General features: G+C 44.3%; 1 protein-coding gene across 1 annotated transcript; it reads left to right on the forward strand.

The window, feature by feature from the left end:
* Nucleotides 1-4,364: 4,364 nt before the first annotated feature.
* On the forward strand, nt 4,365-9,579 carry LOC120929019 (olfactory receptor 51E1-like). Its single transcript, XM_040340192.1, has 2 exons — nt 4,365-5,304; nt 8,855-9,579. Exons 1-2 carry the CDS (start codon nt 4,365-4,367, stop codon nt 9,577-9,579), a joined length of 1,665 nt encoding a protein of 554 aa, XP_040196126.1.
* Nucleotides 9,580-19,746: the final 10,167 nt, after the last annotated feature.

Below are 19,746 nucleotides of genomic sequence, written 5' to 3' on the forward strand. Positions count from 1 at the left end.
TTGGACTGCGAATCTTCATTCTCCCTTCGATTTATAGCGGGACTTGAGGATGTGGAGGAGGTTTTGGTTGGTTGATCGGAGAACGCGATTGGGGGTGTAGTGTTTTATTTTCTCACACAAGTATTAAGGAGCCTTTCCTTGTGCGCATTTGTGGGTGAGGAAGAGGGTCTTGAATGTGACCTGATCCTTTATGGTTAGACAATGAAGGGTCCTCAGGGAAGGGGTGATGGGTTCCATTGTTTTTTTCCCCATTACCAGTCTGGCTGCTGTATTTTGGACGACTTGTAGGCATGAATTCTGGTATTTAGGTAGTCCTATGTAGAGGGAGTTTGCATAGTCGAGTCGGAAACTGATGATTGTTCCAACTACTGCTGCTGTGTCCTCTTCTGGGATGAAGGGGAGGAGTCTACGGAGCAGGCAGAGGAGATGGTGAGATCCGCTCACTATTGATCCTATTTGTGCATCCATGGTCATGTCTGAGTCAAAGATGACTCTTTTGGCTTTGGTGCTCGGGGAAATGGTCTGTCCAAGGATGGTGGGTGGTGTCCATGAAGTCTTTTGTCTTTCAGTTTGCGTTGAGAAGAAGAAGTTCTGTTTTGGATCCATTGAGTTTGAGGGAGCTCTCAGTCATCCACTCATCGACCAATGTGAGGCATTTTCCTAGACCGTGATATTGGTGATATTGGTCTTTTTTCCGGTGATGCGAAAGTAGAGTTGGGTGTCATCAGCATAGGAGTGATAGAGCAGGTCCTGTTTGCTGATAATTTTGAGGAGCGGGCAGAGGTAGATGTTGAAGAGTACGGGCGACAGGGGTGATCCTTGAGGGACTCTGTAAGAAATTGCGCAAATTTCAGAGGTGAAGGCTCCTAGTTTCATTGTCTGGGAAAGATTTTCTAGGAAGGATGCGAACCAAGGTAAATTGGCATCTGTGACTCCTGCTACTTCTTTCAGGAGAATGAGTAGAGTTTTGTGGTCTACAGTGTTGAACGCTGCGCCGAGATCCAGCAGCACCAGGATACACGATTCTCCGTCATTTGCTGCTTCGAGGTGTCATCCCATATTTAAAGAAGTGCTGTTTCTGTGCCATGGCCTGGGCGGAAGCCTGATTGTAGTGGGTCCAAGAGTTTGCGTGTGTCCAAATGGAGTTGTAGCTGTTGTACTACTGCTTTCTCCATGATCTTGAAACTTTTGTTCGAGAGTGCAGTTGTCCAGAAATACATCCTTGCTATTCCTGCCTTGCAGATTGCATTGTCTGCACCTGGGATCTCTGTGGGGTGGATTACTACCAAGGTCTCCACCTGGAGCGACCATCTCTCCTTCCTCATTTTAAATTTTATAGCGTGGTGGTCCGTCCATGGTAAAGGCATGTTGTCCAGGATGTTGATGTCCATCTTTTGTTTGAAGATGACATCAAGAATGGGACCTGACCCATGTGTGGGGGCTTTTATCCGTTGCTGCAGACCTAGTTCTTCCAGTTTGTTGATGCAGGAGGTAGCGATGGGGTCCTGGGCGGAGTTACCCCAGAGGTTGAAGTCCCTGAGTAACAAAAAGTTTTTGGTTTTCAAAGTGTATGTCAAGATGAATTCAGTTAAAGGTGTGAGGAGGTTTGTCTTTGGTCCTGGTGGTCAATAGCATAGCAATATGGGGATGGTGTCTTGTAGGGGTGCAACGGATCACAGTTGATCCGTGATCTGAACGGGTCACCCCCTTCGGATCGGAACACACTGTGATCCGCGGATTGCCACGGCTCCGGAGCTAGGCCGAAGCCACGGCCTTTCCTAACGTTACGGCGACGGCTCCGGAGCTAGGCCGAAGCCGCAGCCTTTCCTAATGTTATGGCCGCGGCTTCGGCCTACCTCCGGAGCCGCGACCATAACGCTAGGAAAGGCCGCGGCTTCGGCCTAGCTCCGGAGCCGCCGCCGTAACATTAGGAAAGGCCGCGGCTTCGGCCTAGCTCCGGAGCCGTGGCCATCTTGGTACACCCGGCGGCAGGCCTTCCTCTGTTTACAACCACAGAGGAGGAGCCCGCACTCGTGGGACACACCGCTCGTCTGTCGGTACTAGCTGGGGGGGGGTCACTGTACTGAGAGGAGGGGGGTCACTGTATTCTGAGAAGGGGGGTCACTGTACTCTATGAAGGGGGGTCACTGTACTCTGAGAAGGGGGGGTCACTGTACTCTGAGAAGGGGGGTCACTGTTCTCTGAGAAGGGGGGTCAATGTACTCTGAGAAGGGGGGTCACTGTACTGAGAGGAGGGGGGTCACTGTACTGAGAGGAGGGGGGGTCACTGTACTGAGAGGAGGGGGGGTCTCTGTACTAAGAGGGGGGGTGTCTGCACCGAGGGGGTACTATAGTTGGTGGGGGGGGGGTGGGGATATTACAGTGGGGGAGATTTTTTTTTTTTTGCCGATCCGAAAAATGATCCGATCCGTGACTCCTGATCCGAGGAACGATCCGAACCGTGAGTTTTCTGATCCGTTGCACCCCTAGTGTCTTGAGGTGTTGTTTGAAGATGCAGAAAGAGAAGCCCGAAGCTAAATACAGAGTATAGGCAGAGGGTTGGCATGACTAAGTAGCAGGGAACCAAAAAAGTAGGACATTTTCAGCTTGGAGGGGGTGGCCGGAGTTAATATTTCCCGAGGTAGGAGGGGCTTGGGGGAAGGTCTGCAGTTCAGTTGTGGGCAGCACAGGAAGAGGAAGCTCCCACCCTCCCGCCCTATTATGTTGGGATTGTATGTAATGTGTTGTGTTGGGTTGGTTTTGGCGGTTGAGGATGTTTGGAGGCAGTAGACATTTTAACCAATTTGGCATTAGTGGGGAACCATCAAGGTTTGGGATCCTCGGTTGATGCCAGCTAACCGTGGTTTAGCTGGCATCGGTTGATGGGTATCAGCGTGGGGAAGGTTCAGAGTGCTATGGTCCTTGAGTCGGCGTATTGCGACTGGGATCTTGGATGGCCACGCTGGTACGAGGGAAATTTGGTCAATGCCTTCAATCATCTCCTAAAAGGGTGGCAATTGTATCTGTGAAGGATTGTTTAGTGAAATAAAGATGTTGGATTAATTTGTTAATAAAATGGGCAAGCGTACAATTTTACTCCAAAATGGATGCCGTCTGGTTATTTATAGGTTAAGGTAGAATTTTAGGTAATATGGTAATTGGAGGTTTATCTGACTTACTATAGTCATGAGTGTCTCCATGAACGGCAATGAGTTCTGTAGTGTTGGTTTGATGATAGAGAGGTAGGATTTGAAGATCACTGCTAGGTCTCCTCCTCTTTGTCCTATCCTATGCTCCGTTTAATGGAGTAGTTCTCCGGCACCAATTCTGCTAGGATGGTGTTGCAGTCGGGTGTTAGCCAGCTTTCCGTGATAAAGAGGCAATCTGCGTTGTTTTGGGTGATGAAGTCATGGATTTCCTGTCTGTGCTTGACTGCCGATCTGGTGTTGATCAGGGCGCATGATAGGTGTTGTAGCTGAAGTGGTGCCATCCTGTTTTTGGTGGTCGATTGTCGATTGATCCTTAGAAGTTGTTCCTTCCGCAGTATTTTATGGGTGGAGTTTGGTAGCGTTGAGGCGGCATTCCTTAGACTGGTGGGAAAAAGTTAATGGTGACGAAACGATGCGATGGTAATACTGATGAAGCGACGATTGAGGATGACGAGGTGATGCTGATCCTGAAGATGCAGCTGATGATACGGTGGTAATGATGATGATGCGAATGGTGATGATGGTGATAGTGACGGTGATGGGACCCAAAAGATTTTTTTTGGTCCCCATAGTTATCCCCATTTTTAATGATCATTGTTATAAGAAATAGTTTTAACTACCATGAATGACTTTTATTCCTGATAGCTTGTTTACTATTGTGATGCTGTGATTGGTTACAGCTAATCACATGGTACAGGGTGCTGTGTTTGGCAGGGCCAGGACAAAGGGGTGGGGCGATCTGACGTTAGTATAGCGACCCCTCCCCCCAGCGCTGTTCTTATGTGTTCTGACAGGAGGACAGGCCCCTTAGAACATTATCCTGGTTTTCCACCACGCTTGTCCAATCAGAAGCCAACCAATCAGCCGGCTTCTGATGGAACCAAATTACACACGGGCCAAATGTCAGACGGTTTTTACTGAACCGGCCGATGTCGCCCGGCATTGGGCTTTAGACTGCAACTGCCGCCTGCCTGCAGTAAATGTCGGGATGGAAAGTGGTTGAAGGGTCCGGTTCGGTGTTTGGGCAGAATATAAGGCCTTTGGAGAGGACTGCTATAAGATTTTGGTGATTGGGTTAAAGATTTTTTTTGTCTCCATAGATGTCACCATTTTAAATGTGTTTTATTACATTTACTTTCCTGACAGATTTTCTCGATGTTGCCAAACAAGAGCCATATCCCCGCCACGTTCCGCCTGACCGGCATGCCGGGGCTGGAGTCCCTCTACGGCTGGATCTCACTTCCGTTCTGCTTCATGTTCTTCACGTCCATCGTTGGGAACGGTCTTATCCTTCTCGTGATCATCAAAGATTACAAACTCCACCAACCCGCGTTCTTCCTTCTCTCCATGCTGGCCGGCACCGACCTTCTCTTCACCGCGGTCACCAGCCCCTCGGTCCTCGCCATTTTCCTGTTTGACCACAAGGTCATCCAATCTCAACTGTGCCTCCTGCAAATGTTCTTCATCCATTCGCTCTCCATCGTCGAGTCTTCACTCCTGGTGGCCATGGCCTTTGATCGATATGTCGCCATTTGTCATCCTTTAAGATACACGTCCATTCTTACCGGCTCTGCCGTGGCCAAGATTGGTCTTGTCTCCGCCCTCCGAGGAACCCTACTCCATATCCCACCAGTGTCCAGCCTGATGTTTCTGCCCTACTGCGAGGGTAACGCCTTGTCCCATCCGTACTGCTTGCACCAGGATGTGATGAAGTTGGCTTGTCATGGAACCAATGCCTTCAACATCATGTTTGGTCTTGTGGTTATCCTTTGTACTGTGACACTGGATGTCGTCCTCATTGTATTGTCCTACATTCTGATAATTCGATCCGTCCTTCACGTCACCAAACTGGACCGTTGTAAGTTATTTAACACCTGCGTGTCCCACCTCTGTGCTGTGGTTCTGTTCTATGCCCCGATGGTGGCGCTGTCCTTGGTACATCGCTTCGGAAAAGAGGTCTCACCCTTATTTCTGAGCCTCATGGCCAATTCCTACCTCTTCCTTCCATCCATGCTGAACCCCGTCATCTACAGCGCCAAGAGCACACAAATCCGTGAGGCCTTACTTCAGACATTCCACAGAGGACCAATGGATTGTTAGAGAGAGAACCTTCTAAAATCAAGTGTAGTGCCTGTTCTTATTCAAGCGTGTTTTATTTGTAATTATTTATTTAAAATAAAACTGTTTTATTCAAGCATTTTTTTATTTATTAAAATAAAACTGTTTTATTCAAGCATTTTTTTATTTATTAAAATAAAACTGTTTTATTCAAGCATTTTTTTATTTATTAAAATAAAACTGTTTTATTCAAGCATTTTTTTAATTGATTAATTTATGTATTTAAAATAAAACTGTTTTATTCAAACATTTTTTTATTTTATTTAAAATAAAACAGTTTTATTCAAGCATTTTTTTATTTTTATTTATATATTTAAACAAAACTGTTTTATTCAAGCATTTCTTGCTTTGCTTTCTGTTTTGTTTTCTGTTTTTTTTTTTTGTTTTTTTTTTTGGAAACCCTTTTTAATCAAGCATTTTGTTTTTGTTATTCCCAGTTTTATTTAACCATTTATTTTTATTTATTTTTTAATACCTTTTTTAAGCATTAATTATTTTTTTGGAGAAAAACAACAGCCTTATTCCAGCATTTTTTTAAACCCCTAGTTTTATTTTAAGCATTTTTTTAATTTATTTATTTAAAATAAAACTGTTTTATTCAAGCATTTTTATTTATTTAAAATAAAACTGTTTTATTCAAGCATTTTTATTTTTATTTATATATTTAAACAAAACTGTTTTATTCACGCATTTCTGGCTTTGCTTACCCAGCCTTATTCAAGCATTTTTTTAAACCCTAGTTTTATTCAAGAATTGTTTTAATCTGTTTTATTCAATCTTTTTTTTTTTTAAGTGCCTGTTCTTATTCAAGCATGTTTTATTTGTAATTATTTATTTAAAATAAAACTGTTTTATTCAAGCATTTTTTAAATTAATTAATTAATTTATTTAAAATAAAACAGTTTTATTCAAGCATTTTTTATTTTTATTTATATATTTAAACACAACTGTTTTATTCAAAGCATTTCTTGCTTTGTTTTCTGTTTTTTTTTTTATGTTTTTGGAAACCCTTTTTAATCAAGCATTTTGTTTTTGTTATTCCCAGTTTTATTTAACCATTTATTTATTTTTATAAATTTTTTAAGCATTAATTCGTTTTTTGAAAAACCCTGCCTTATTCCAGCATTTTTTTTAAACCCCTAGTCTTATTCAAGCATTTTTTATTTTATTTATATATTTAAACAAAACTGTTTTATTCAAGCATTTCTTGCTCTGCTTTCTGTGTTTTTTTTTTGTTTTTGTTTTTTGGAAACCCTTTTTAATCAAGCATTTTGTTTTTGTTATTCCCAGTTTAATTTAACCATTTATTTTTTTATTTATTTTTTAATACATTTTTTTAAGCATTAATTAGTTTTTTGGAGAAAAACAACAGCCTTATTCCAGCATTTTTTTAAACCCCTAGTTTTATTTTAAGCATTTTTATTTATTTATTTAAAATAAAACTGTTTTATTCAAGCATTTTTTTTATTATTTAAAAAAACTGTTTTATTCAAGCATTTTTTATTTTTAATTATATATTTAAACAAAACTGTTTTATTCAAGCATTTCTTGCTTTGCTTACCCAGCCTTATTCAAGCATTTTTTTAAAAACCCTAGTTTTATTCAAAAATTGTTTTAATCTGTTTTATTCAATCTTTTTTTTTTTAAAGTGCCTGTTCTTATTCAAGCATGTTTTATTTGTAATTATTTATTTAAAATAAAACTGTTTTATTCAAGCATTTTTTAAATTAATTAATTTATTTATTTAAAATAAAACAGTTTTATTCAAGCATTTTTTATTTTTATTTATATATTTAAACAAAACTGTTTTATTCAAAGCATTTCTTGCTTTGCTTTCTGTTTTTTTTTTATGTTTTTGGAAACCCTTTTTAATCAAGCATTTTGTTTTTGTTATTCCCAGTTTTATTTAACCATTTATTTATTTTTATCAATTTTTTAAGCATTAATTCGTTTTTTGAAAAACCCTGCCTTATTCCAGCATTTTTTTTAAACCCCTAGTCTTATTCAAGCATTTTTTATTTTATTTATATATTTAAACAAAACTGTTTTATTCAAGCATTTCTTGCTCTGCTTTCTGTGTTTTTTGTTTTTTTTGTTTTTTGGAAACCCTTTTTAATCAAGCATTTTGTTTTTGTTATTCCCAGTTTAATTTAACCATTTATTTTTTTATTTATTTTTTAATACATTTTTTTAAGCATTAATTAGTTTTTTGGAGAAAAACAACAGCCTTATTCCAGCATTTTTTTAAACCCCTAGTTTTATTTTAAGCATTTTTTTAAATGTATTTATTTAAAATAAAACAGTTTTATTCAAGCATTTTTTATTTTTATTTATATATTTAAACAAAACTGTTTTATTCAAAGCATTTCTTGCTTTGCTTTCTGTTTTTTTTTTATGTTTTTGGAAACCCTTTTTAATCAAGCATTTTGTTTTTGTTATTCCCAGTTTTATTTAACCATTTATTTATTTATTTTTATCAATTTTTTAAGCATTAATTCGTTTTTTGAAAAACCCTGCCTTATTCCAGCATTTTTTTTAAACCCCTAGTCTTATTCAAGCATTTTTTATTTTATTTATATATTTAAACAAAACTGTTTTATTCAAGCATTTCTTGCTCTGCTTTCTGTGTTTTTTTTTTTTTTTGTTTTTTGGAAACCCTTTTTAATCAAGCATTTTGTTTTTGTTATTCCCAGTTTAATTTAACCATTTATTTTTTTATTTATTTTTTAATACATTTTTTTAAGCATTAATTAGTTTTTTGGAGAAAAACAACAGCCTTATTCCAGCATTTTTTTAAACCCCTAGTTTTATTTTAAGCATTTTTTTTAATTTATTTATTTAAAATAAAACTGTTTTATTCAAGCATTTTTATTTTTATTTATATATTTAAACAAAACTGTTTTATTCAAGCATTTCTTGCTTTGCTTACCCAGCCTTATTCAAGCATTTTTTTTAAACCCTAGTTTTATTCAAGAATTGTTTTAAACTGTTTTATTCAATCTTTTTTTTTTTTTTTTAAACAAAGCTTTATTCAAGCATTTTTTTTTATTTATTTTAAAAAAACTGTTTTATTCAAGCATGTTTTGTTTTGTATTTTTCTTTTTTTTTTTTAAACGTTTTTATTATACATTTTCTTTTGTTAACCGATGAACAAGCCAAAGATCAGCAACAAGAGGTCACAGGTTGCGATCAAGCGGAAGCATAGTCAAGGAACAAGCCAAAGATTGGTTATGAGTGGTAGTGGAGATAAGAACAGCTGCAGGTACAGGAAAGGAGCAAGATATTACCTGGAGAGAGCACAATAATCTGGCAAACAGGAAGTCGGGAGTCCGGAATCGGTGGAGAAGTGCCGGGAATCGGTGGAGAAGTGCCGGGAATTGGTGGAGAAGTGCCGGGAATTGGTGGAGAAGTGCCGGGAATCAGTGGAGAAGTGCCGGGAATCAGTGGAGAAGTGCCGAGAATCAGTGGAGAAGTGCCGGGAATTGGTGGAAAAGTGCCGGGAATCAGTTAGAAGTGCCGGGAATCAGTGGAGAAGTGCCGAGAATCAGTGGAGAAGTGCCGGGAATTGGTGGAGAAGTGCCGGGAATCGGTGGAGAAGTGCTTGGAATTGGTGGAGAAGTGTCGGGAATTGGTGGAGAAGTGTCGGGAATCAGTGGAGAAGTGCCGGGAATTGGTGGAGAAGTGGCGGGAATTGGTGGAGAAGTGTCGGGAATTGGTGGAGAAGTGTCGGGAATCAGTGGAGAAGTGCCGGGAATTGGTGGAGAAGTGTCGGGAATTGGTGGAGAAGTGCCGGGAATTGGTGGAGAAGTGCCCGGAATCGGTGGAGAAGTGCTTGGAATTGGTGGAGAAGTGTCGGGAATTGGTGGAGAAGTGCCGGGAATCGGTGGAGAAGTGCTTGGAATTGGTGGAGAAGTGTCGGGAATTGGTGGAGAAGTGCCGGGAATCGGTGGAGAAGTGCTTGGAATTGGTGGAGAAGTGTCGGGAATTGGTGGAGAAGTGTCGGGAATTGGTGGAGAAGTGTCGGGAATCAGTGGAGAAGTGCCGGGAATTGGTGGAGAAGTGTCGGGAATTGGTGGAGAAGTGCCGGGAATCGGTGGAGAAGTGCTTGGAATTGGTGGAGAAGTGTCGGGAATTGGTGGAGAAGTGTCGGGAATCAGTGGAGAAGTGCCGGGAATTGGTGGAGAAGTGGCGGGAATTGGTGGAGAAGTGTCGGGAATTGGTGGAGAAGTGTCGGGAATCAGTGGAGAAGTGACGGGAATCAGCGGAGAAGTGCCGGGAATCGGTGGAGAAGTGCCGGGAATTGGTGGAGAAGTGCCGGGAATTGGTGGAGAAGTGCCGGGAATTGGTGGAGAAGTGTCGGGAATCAGTGGAGAAGTGCCGGGAATTGGTGGAGAAGTGGCGGGAATTGGTGGAGAAGTGTCGGGAATTGGTGGAGAAGTGTCGGGAATCAGTGGAGAAGTGACGGGAATCAGCGGAGAAGTGCCGGGAATCGGTGGAGAAGTGCCGGGAATTGGTGGAGAAGTGCCGGGAATTGGTGGAGAAGTGCCCGGAATCGGTGGAGAAGTGCCCGGAATCGGTGGAGAAATGACAGGAATCGGTGGAGAAATGACAGGAATCGGTGGAGAAGTGCCAGAAATCACTGAAGAAGTGCTGGGAATCGGTTGAGAAGTGCCGGGAATCGGTGGAGAAGTGCCGGGAATCAGTGGAGAAGTGCCGGGAATCAGTGGAAAAGTGCCGGGAATCGGTGGAGAAGTGCCGGGAATCGGTTGAGAAGTGCCGGGAATCGGTGGAGAAGTGCCGGGAATCGGTGGAGAAGTGCCGGGAATCAGTGGAGAAGTGCCGGGAATCGGTGGAGAAGTGCCGGAAATCGGTGGAGAAGTGCCAGGAATCGGTGAAGTGCCGGGAATGTTCAGGATCCACCAGAAACAAAGTTAAAGCAGATTTTGCGGTTTGCTTTCCACCATCCCCCCCCCCCCCCTGGGTAACACTTTGAGGAACGATCAGACTTTGGCAGCGACGTCTCCCGGATCTGAGAGAAATATTCTCTGTCTGTTATAAATAAACACAGAATTTTATTTGAAGTCATTTCAGATCTTCCCTTCAAAGACAAACACGGAGATGAGAAATGGACGACTCCGAGGACTGTGTGTGCCAGAGAAGGATTATAAAGGGACCTCCAAAGGTCTGTGATGTAAAGGTCCTCCACAACAGACTGTATATTTTAGGGGACCTCTGGGGGCTATGTGCCAATTTGCCTTTTAAAAAAAGAAGCCGGGAGGGAAATGTCATTTGCTGGCAATTACAAACTCCTCACATCTCTGGACTGCATGGAGTTTTTGATTAACCGTTTTCTTTTTTTAAACACTTTCCCATGACAGATTGACAGTTGGGCGGGCCTTTCATCTTTCTGAGTGGACATCATATGACTTCCTCTCAGAAGGCGCCGCTTGAATGACTGTAGCGCTGCAATCTGTCACAGGATGTGTCCACCAGACACAGCCAATGACTGATCACTTTACTTGCCTGCTGTCAGTATCATGTGATTGCTTCGACCAATCACAGAAGTTAACATCACAGGTGTACACTAAGGATGAGCCAAACACCCCCCCCAGTTTGGTCGGCACCAGAACTTGCGAAAAGGCAAAAAATTGGTTCAAACACGTGAACACTGTTAAAGTCTATGGGACACGAACATGAAAAATCAAAGGTGCTCATTTTAAAGGCTTATATGCAAGTTATTGTCATAAAAAGTGTTTGGGGACCCAGGTCCTGCCCCAGGGGGAGTGTTTGGGGACTCGGGTCCTGCCCCAGGGGGAGTGTTTGGGGACCCGGGTCCTGCCCCAGGGGAGTGTTTGGGGACCCGGGTCCTGCCCCAGGGGAGTGTTTGGGGACCCGGGTCCTGCCCCAGGGGAGTGTTTGGGGACCTGGGTCCTGCCCCAGGGGAGTGTTTGGGGACCCGGGTCCTGCCCTAGGGGGAGTGTTTGGGGACCCGGGTCCTGCCCTAGGGGGAGTGTTTGGGGACCTGGGTCCTGCCCCAGGGGAGTGTTTGGGGACCCGGGTCCTGCCCCAGGGGAGTGTTTGGGGACCTGGGTCCTGCCCCAGGGGAGTGTTTGGGGACCCGGGTCCTGCCCCAGGGGAGTGTTTGGGGACCCGGGTCCTGCCCCAGGGGGAGTGTTTGGGGACCCGGGTCCTGCCCCAGGGGGAGTGTTTGGGGACCCAGGTCCTGCCCCAGGGGGAGTGTTTTGGGACCCGGGTCCTGCCCCAGGGGGAGTGTTTTGGGACCCGGGTCCTGCCCCAGGGGACATGTATCAATGCAAAAACAAGTTTTAAAAACGACTTTTTTCGGGAAGCAGTGATTGTAATAATGCTTAAAGTGAAACAATACAAGTGAAATATTCCTTTAAATTTCATACCTGGGGGATGTCTATAGTATGCCTGTAAATTGGCACATATTTCCAGTGGTTTCAGAGGGGGCGGGGCCCATACACGTCATCAGGTGGCCCTGCCCACAGCTATATAACAGCTTGCGCGGCGGTGGTACTGTCACTCAGCAGCCACACCCCCATGGAGGCGGAACTGTTCCGTTACCAATTCATATAGGGTGGGGGTGGCATCTGGTGGTCCCCTTGTTAAAGGGGGCTTCCAGATTCCTATAAGCCCCCCACCCGCAGACCCCCACAACCACTGGGCAAGGGTTGTGGGGATGAGGCCCTTGTCCCCATCAACATTCGGACATGGTGCTTTGGGGGTGACTCTGAAGCACCCCCCCTCATGTTGAGGGTATGTGGCCTGATACAGTACAGAAGGGGGGCCCTCCTTTTCCTGTGGCCTGCCAGGTTGCGTACTCGGATAAGGGTCTGGTATGGATTTTTGTGGGGACCCCACACCATTTTTTTTTTTTTTTGGCACAGAGTTCCCCTTAAAATCCATACCGGACCTGAAGGGCCTGATATGGAATTTGGGGGGACCCCCACACATTTATTTATTTTTTTAATTTTGGTTCCCTGCACAAAGTGTAATTTCTAAAGGAAAAAAAGTCATTTAAAACTACTCGCGGCTATATTGAATTGTCGGGTACCGGCAATACAGATCAAAGTCATTGAAAAAATTGGCATGGGTTCCCCTTAATATTCATACCAGAGCCAAAGGGGCTGCTAATGAACTGGGGGGAGGGGCCCCTGCCATTTTTTTCAATGACTTTAATCTGTATTGCCGGTACCCGACAATTCAATATAGCCGCGAGTAGTTTTAAATGACTTTTTTTCCTTTAGAAATTACACTTTGTGCAGGGAACCAAAATTAAAAAAAAAAAATAAATGTGTGGGGGTCCCCCCATGGGACAGGACCCGGGTCCCCAAACACTTTTTATGACAATAACTTGCATATTAACTTTTAAAATGAGCACTTTTGATTTCTCCCATAGCGCCCCCCCCATGCTAGGACACAAAGGTGAACACATGTGTTGGTCCTGCACGTACGCAGACACAGCCATCATCCCACACATGTGAGATATGGTAAAAGGGAAAAAAGTGCACTTGTCTAATAAAGTAGGTGGTAGCTGCAAACTCAAAATGTTTATACAAACAAATAATGATATGGGTAAAAGGTGGAGTTGCGCTTAAAAAACAGCAAACTGTGTCTTGTGCAGATCCCCAGTAAAAAACAACAAAAAAAAAAAGTCCAATAAACAATCTGGAAGATTTCTTCAGATATGCAAAAAATGTAAAAAAAGTTGATAGAAACAGTTCATTGTGAAAACAGCTGTTGAAAACGTGTTCAAGCAAAGAAGTGTAAAGAAACCAGAATTAATCCAGGATGCCTGGTATTGCTGACCCTTACCGGAGTTAATGATCCACAGGATCAAAACGAGCGGATAGCCATACACCTGGGCTAAACAGGGGAACGAATCCACAGCCAGACGCAGACACCCGATGATCCAGCAATGGTGAGCAACCAAAAAAGGAACAAAACTCCAATAGTGTGATATTGTACAATAAAATAAAGTAAAATAAAACCCCCAAGTGACTGGCAAACGGACAGTGTGACAAAAACCTCCACCTCAGAACACACTGGTCCTTACCAGATTCAAGTGAATAAGAGCAGTGAAATCCTGGAAGATGGTTATGCAGCTGTGGTAGGGAGAACTCACATCCAGCAATCCTTAAAGAGGCACTCAGGGCAATGGTCCCACCATCAGAGAAAGAAAGGGGCCACAATGGTGTAACATCGTTTGGCAAATTTAATAAAATAAAAATAGCTCACTTACAGGTAGGTAGACAAAAATCAGCAGACAAACAAAGTTCCGACCGGTACGGAACTGTTCCTCACAAGCGGTGACGTCAAGCGCGCCTCCTCCCAACGTTTCATCCAATAGGACTTGATCCAATAGGACGTGAGGAGGCGTCTTGCATCACCGCTTAAATAACACAGACATAGGCGGAGCAGGCATGGGCCACATCCCAGCAGCCAGCTACGCTGTCCAATCAGAGAATGGTGGGTGGAGCCAAGGTAGACACGCGTCCCGGACACAACGGCCGTCGGCCATTTTGATTGAGGGAAAACAACTAAGGGAAAAACAAATGTCCATATAAGATGACCAGAAAAATAATTGGTGGTCACCGCATGAACCATATGCCAAAAGTAAAAATCATGTACAGTCCAGAGCCCAGGGGCGACCAGACTCAAGGAACAAATCATGAAAAAAAATTATATATATAGTACATAATCGTAAAAATATTAAAAATAGTAGACGGAGCCAACGAGGACGCTCGTCTCAGCTGTCAGCGCCTGCTTACATGATAGCAGACAAAGCACAAAATGGGCAACTCATCCCAGACAGTTACCTATCAGCCGTGTTAATTGGAGACAAAACAAGGGCAAGTAGGTATAAATAGTGCAAATCATGAGATCAGTAATGCCTTTGAAAAAAATATAATAGGTCCAATAGAACCCAAAAAAAGCATTAGATCTCATGTAAAAACAGCATAAAAAAGAGCGCATAACCAAATGTCAATGTGGTATGCATATTCATAATGAAAAAATAAAAAATAAAAAATAAATGAAAAATACAATGAGAAACATGGATGCATATATATATGTATATCGTAGTATAGTGCAGAAACCTAATTAAAGGGATGCCCCACCAGACGACATATGGAAAAACATATATATATACATACATGTGTAACCACAGAAAAAAATAGTTATTAATGAAAATACTAAAATTAAAATAACCGCCAAACATGACGTATTTAGTACACCATAATAAAAATGGCTAAAAAATGGCGACTGATAAACGCCAGATAAAAAATATCTTTGCATTTGCAATAAACAAATTTTGGTCAAACCATCAAATGATGGACAGGACTCAATCTATATGTAAAATCTTGTGCGATTTACTGGAGTGCCCTATCTAGACCCCACCAATTTACCAAAACCAGCATCAGAAATGACAACAGTTGAGTCAGAGACGCGTGTCCACCATATATACAAAGATATAAAAACCATAATACGATGACAAAGGTAGGGCGTAACGAACATTTAAATCATTATCGTATATTCAACCCTAATCAAGGGCATACATAATAAAAATATGAACTGAAAAATTAGGAATTATCGATAAAACAATTAACGTCGACCTCTATGTTTAGGCCATGAGGCTCATAACACTTAAGGGTATGTACCCACTGCATTTCAGACCTCGAGATGTTTCTGACAAGGTCACTCCCTCTCCAGTGTGCCTGAAATTTATCTATGCCTATACACTTAATGCCAGTAGGATCTTGTTTGTGACACAACAAAAAGTGCTTTGACACTGAATGGTTGGGGAAACCACTCAGAATGTTGGTTAAATGTTCATTAAGGCGAATATGCAGAGCTCGCTTGGTCCTCCCTACGTATTGAAGACCACAAGGGCATTCTAACAGATACACCACCCCAACACTCGAGCATGTAATGAAGGTCTCTATAGTGTGTATTTTGGGTGAGTGTCTGGAGTGGAAAGTCAAGGTTTTCTTAGGAATAGCCGTGTTAAAGGCACAAACTTGACATTTACCACACTTGAAAAAGCCGACAAGACCTGACAGGAACATTGAAGCAATCTTCGGAGGGTCAAGAACATTGGGGGCCAGTTTGTCTTTTAGTGATGTGGAACCCCTAAAGACCACCCTTGGTTTATCAGGGAGAATGGCACTAAGGGTTCTGTCACTTTTCAAAACATGCCAATGTCTAGACACAATGTGTCTGACATTGGCATGTTGACAGGAGTAATCTGTTATGAACGGAGCTGTAAAGTTGGCCAGCTGGTCTGCCTTAGGTTTGGTCCGAAGCAAATCCTCACGTCTGGTCTGGCACACCAGACCCAGTGTATTTTCAAGGGAATTATGACTATAACCCTTGTCTAGAAATCTTCTGGTTAAGACCCCTGCCTGTTCAACAAAGGTGTCATGTTTGGTGCAATTCCTCTTAAGACGAAGGAATTGGCCTTTAGGTACAGCCCGGAGCCACGTGGTATGGTGGCAACTGTCATTAGGTATAAACGAATTCCTGTCTGTGGTTTTGAAAAAAGTGGAGGTGGCAAACATACCCCCTTCAATGGAAATAGTGAGGTCAAGAAAGTTGATACTCTCTCTGCTGGCTTCATATTTCAGAAATATACCTCTGGTGTTACAATTGAGGAAAGCCATGAAGGTGGAAAGTTCCTCCTCAGACCCCCTCCATAGGAGGAGGATGTCATCAATGTATCTGGCCCACAGCATAATCTGGGGCCTAGAGACTACATCGACGACATCCTCCTCCCACTTGGCCATGAACAAATTTGCCAGGCTGGGGGCGTATTTAGCCCCCATGGCAACGCCTCTATCTTGACGATAGAATTGTCCATTATGCCAGAAAAAATTATGAGTCGCCGCAAACTGCAGTAATTCCATAATATATGCAATCTGAACAGCAGGAAGCCCTGAGTCCCTATCCAAGAAATAACCTACTGCCTCTAGGCCTAAATCGTGAGGAATCACGGTATAAAGGGATGTGACGTCAGCTGTCACAAGCCACAGACCTGGGGAGGGTTGTAAGTCTGCCAGAATGTTGATGACTTGTCTGGTGTCTTTCAAAAAGGAAGGCATCTTTTGAACCAAGGGCTGCAAGAAAAAGTCAATATATTTGCCCACCCGGGACGTCACGGAGTCGATGCCGCTGACTATCGGTCGACCCGGGGGGCAAATCGGGTCCTTGTGGACTTTTGGCAAGTAATACATGATTGGGACCCGAGGAGCCCTCGGAACCAAAAACGCCTTTTCCTTTTTGTTCAAAACTTTTAAATTAAAGCCCTTATTAACTAGTTTAACTAAAGATTTTTTATACTTGGCCCCCGGATCAAGAGGGAGACGAGTATAGGTATCCTCGTCGCTGAGAATACGGTGCATTTCTGCCAGGTAGTCTGCTTTATTCAAGACCACAATGCCACCGCCCTTATCAGCAGGGCGTATCACCAAATTTTTATTGTCAGTCAAAGATTTAATGCCCTCCTCTAATTGCTCTTTGCATCTCACTTTTTTAACTTTGAGATTTTCCAGGTCCTTAAGGACCAAGTCCCTAAAGACTCTCAAAGAGGCAGGCAGTTGACCAGGGGGATTGTAAGTGGAAGCATTCCTCAGGTCAGAGTGCGTAAAGTTGGAAGATGAGGTATTGGAGGGGTTAAACGGGTTAGCGGAGATATACCGTTGGATGTTGATTTTTCTGATAAACTTATGCACATCCCTGTATGTTGTGAATTTGCTGATGTTCTTGGGTGGGGCATATTTCAGGCCTTTGTCAAGTACACACAGCTCAGGGTGGGTTAGTTGATGTGAACTAAGGTTAAAAATACCAGTCCCTGTTAGGTTTTTGACCTTTTTGGACTGAGAACGCTGTCCTCCCCTAGTCCCTCTTTTAGCTCTGCAAGCCTTTTGGTTCCCTGTCCGGCCCGTGGAAAACCCCAGTTGGACTGGGAATGCAATATGGGTTGATTCGGATAGCCCAATTCATAAGGCACAGAGTATTGGGCAGGCCTATGTATTCCAATGGCCCCAGTTCATACCGGGGGGGGGGGGGGTGTTGGCTGATCGGTTCCAGAACACAGCGAAACGTATCTAAAATGCACCGGGACTGCGTGTGGTGTGAACTGTAATTGCAAACTCACCCGGAATGTATCCGGAGTGCATTTTTGGGGTGTGCACCGGCCCTTAGTCCGGAGGGCTCAATATTTAGGTGGCCCCGCCCTTTGCAGCTATAACACCTTCAACTCTTCTGGGAAGGCCGTCCACAAGGTTTAGGACGGTGTCTATGGGAATGTTTGACCATTCTTCCAGAAGAGCGTTTGTGAGGTTGGGCGAGAAGGCCTGGCTCACAGTCTCCTCTCTAAGGCGTCCTATGGGGTTGAGGTCAGGACTCTGTGCAGGTCAGTCAAGTTCCTCCGCCCCAAACTCCCTCATCCGTGTCTTTATGGACCTTGCTTTGTGCACTGGAGGGCAGTCATGTTGGAACAGGAAGGGGACGTCCTCAAACTGTTCCCACAAATTTGGGAACATGAAGTTGTCCAAAATGTCTTGGTATGCCGACGCCTTAAGAGTTTCCTTCACTGGAACTAAGGGGCCAACCCAACCCCTGAAAAACAACCCCCCACCATAATCCCCCCTCCACCAAATGGTTTGGACCAGTGCACAAAGCCAGGTCCATAAAGACATAAGACTGGGAAGCCAATAAAGTTCCTGTGCATGTAAAGGCAGGTGTCCCAATACTTTTGGTAATATAGTGTATCTCTAATGGACCTCATCAATCTTCACATTTAAGCTGTTTTTGGAGAGGTGAAGTTTTATTTTTGTTCTATTGTCTTCCACAATTATTAAAATCCAGTGGCGGCTGGTGCTTCATCGGTCAAAGGGGAGGGGTGACAGACGGACCTGACCATGGACCCCACACCCCTCTCCTTCCTCGCTACAGGCCTCCGCCATGCACCATACCCCCCTCTGGTTTCCGGCTCACTTACCCTGTGCAGGTCAGGCTCTCCATTGTGTTTAAATCCATTGGCAGCTCCCCCCCGTCTCCTCTGTGTCCAAGCCTCCCTGTCCCCCCTCCATCTTCTCCTCCTGGCCAACTGGATATTTGGACGATGAATTAGAGCGGAGACTGCGAGCCAGGCCTTCTTGTCCAACATCAGTGCCTGACCTCACAAATAGTCTTTTGCAAGGATGGTCAAACATTCCCATAGACACCCTCCTAAACCTTGTGTGAACCAAAGTTCATGTGCGTGTAAAGGCAGGCGTCCCAGTACTTTTGGTAATGTAGTGTATGTGTGAATGGGCCATAAACTCCAAATACTATACATGGAGCAGACATAAATCTGGCTACAATGTGATCGGGGAGCAAGTTCTGATTGGTTGATGGAGGGGTCCACGTTCTCTCTTACCAGGAGCCGGTGTGAGGGACGAGGCAGAGAAGAGGTCGGTGTGAGGGACGAGGCAGAGAAGAGGTTGGTGTGAGGGAAGAGGCAGAGAAGAGGTCGGTGTGAGGGACGAGGCAGAAAAGAGGTCAGTGTGAGGGAAGAGGCAGAGAAGAGGTCGGTGTGAGGGACGAGGCAGAGAAGAGGTTGGTGTGAGGGCCGAGGCAGAGAAGAGGTCGGTGTGAGGGACGAGGCAGAGAAGAGGTCGGTGTGAGGGACTAGGTAGAGAAGAGGTCGGTGTGAGGGACGAGCCAGAGAAGAGGTCGGTGTGAGGGCCGAGGCAGAGAAGAGGTTGGTGTGAGGGACGAGGCAGAGAAGAGGTTGGTGTGAGGGACGAGGCAGAGAAGAGGTCGGTGTGAGGGACTAGGTAGAGAAGAGGTCGGTGTGAGGGACGAGCCAGAGAAAAGGTCGGTGTGAGGAACGAGGCAGAGAAGAGTTTGGTGTGAGGGACGAGGAAGAGAAGAGGTCGGTGTGAGGGAAGAGGCAGAGAAGAGGTTGGTGTGAGGGACAAGGCAGAGAAGAGGTCGGTGTGAGGGACGAGGCAGAGAAGAGGTCGGTGTGAGGGCCGAGGCAGAGAAGAGGTCGGTGTGAGGGACGAGGCAGAGAAGAGGTTGGTGTGAGGGACGAGGCAGAGAAGAGGTCGGTGTGAGGGACTAGGTAGAGAAGAGGTCGGTGTGAGGGACGAGCCAGAGAAGAGGTCGGTGTGAGGAACGAGGCAGAGAAGAGTTTGGTGTGAGGGACGAGGAAGAGAAGAGGTCGGTGTGAGGGAAGAGGCAGAGAAGAGGTTGGTGTGAGGGACAAGGCAGAGAAGAGGTCGGTGTGAGGGATGAGGCAGAGAAGAGGTCGGGAATTGGTGTGAGGGACGAGGCAGAGAAGAGGTCAGACGTCGGTGTGAGGGACGAGGCAGAGAAGAGGTCGGTGTGAGGGACGAGGTAAAGAAGA

This window comes from Rana temporaria, chromosome 2, assembly GCF_905171775.1.
Source record: "Rana temporaria chromosome 2, aRanTem1.1, whole genome shotgun sequence".
Lineage (NCBI taxonomy): Eukaryota > Metazoa > Chordata > Amphibia > Anura > Ranidae > Rana > Rana temporaria.

Excerpts from the sequence above, each read along its gene's own strand:
- LOC120929019 (XM_040340192.1), top strand. The coding sequence starts at position 4,365 with ATGTTGCCAAACAAGAGCCATATCCCCGCCACGTTCCGCCTGACCGGC. Across the intron at positions 5,305-8,854 it reads CCACAGAGGACCAATGGATT|TGGAGAAGTGCCGAGAATCA; the intron begins GTTAGAGAGAGA and ends GCCGGGAATCAG.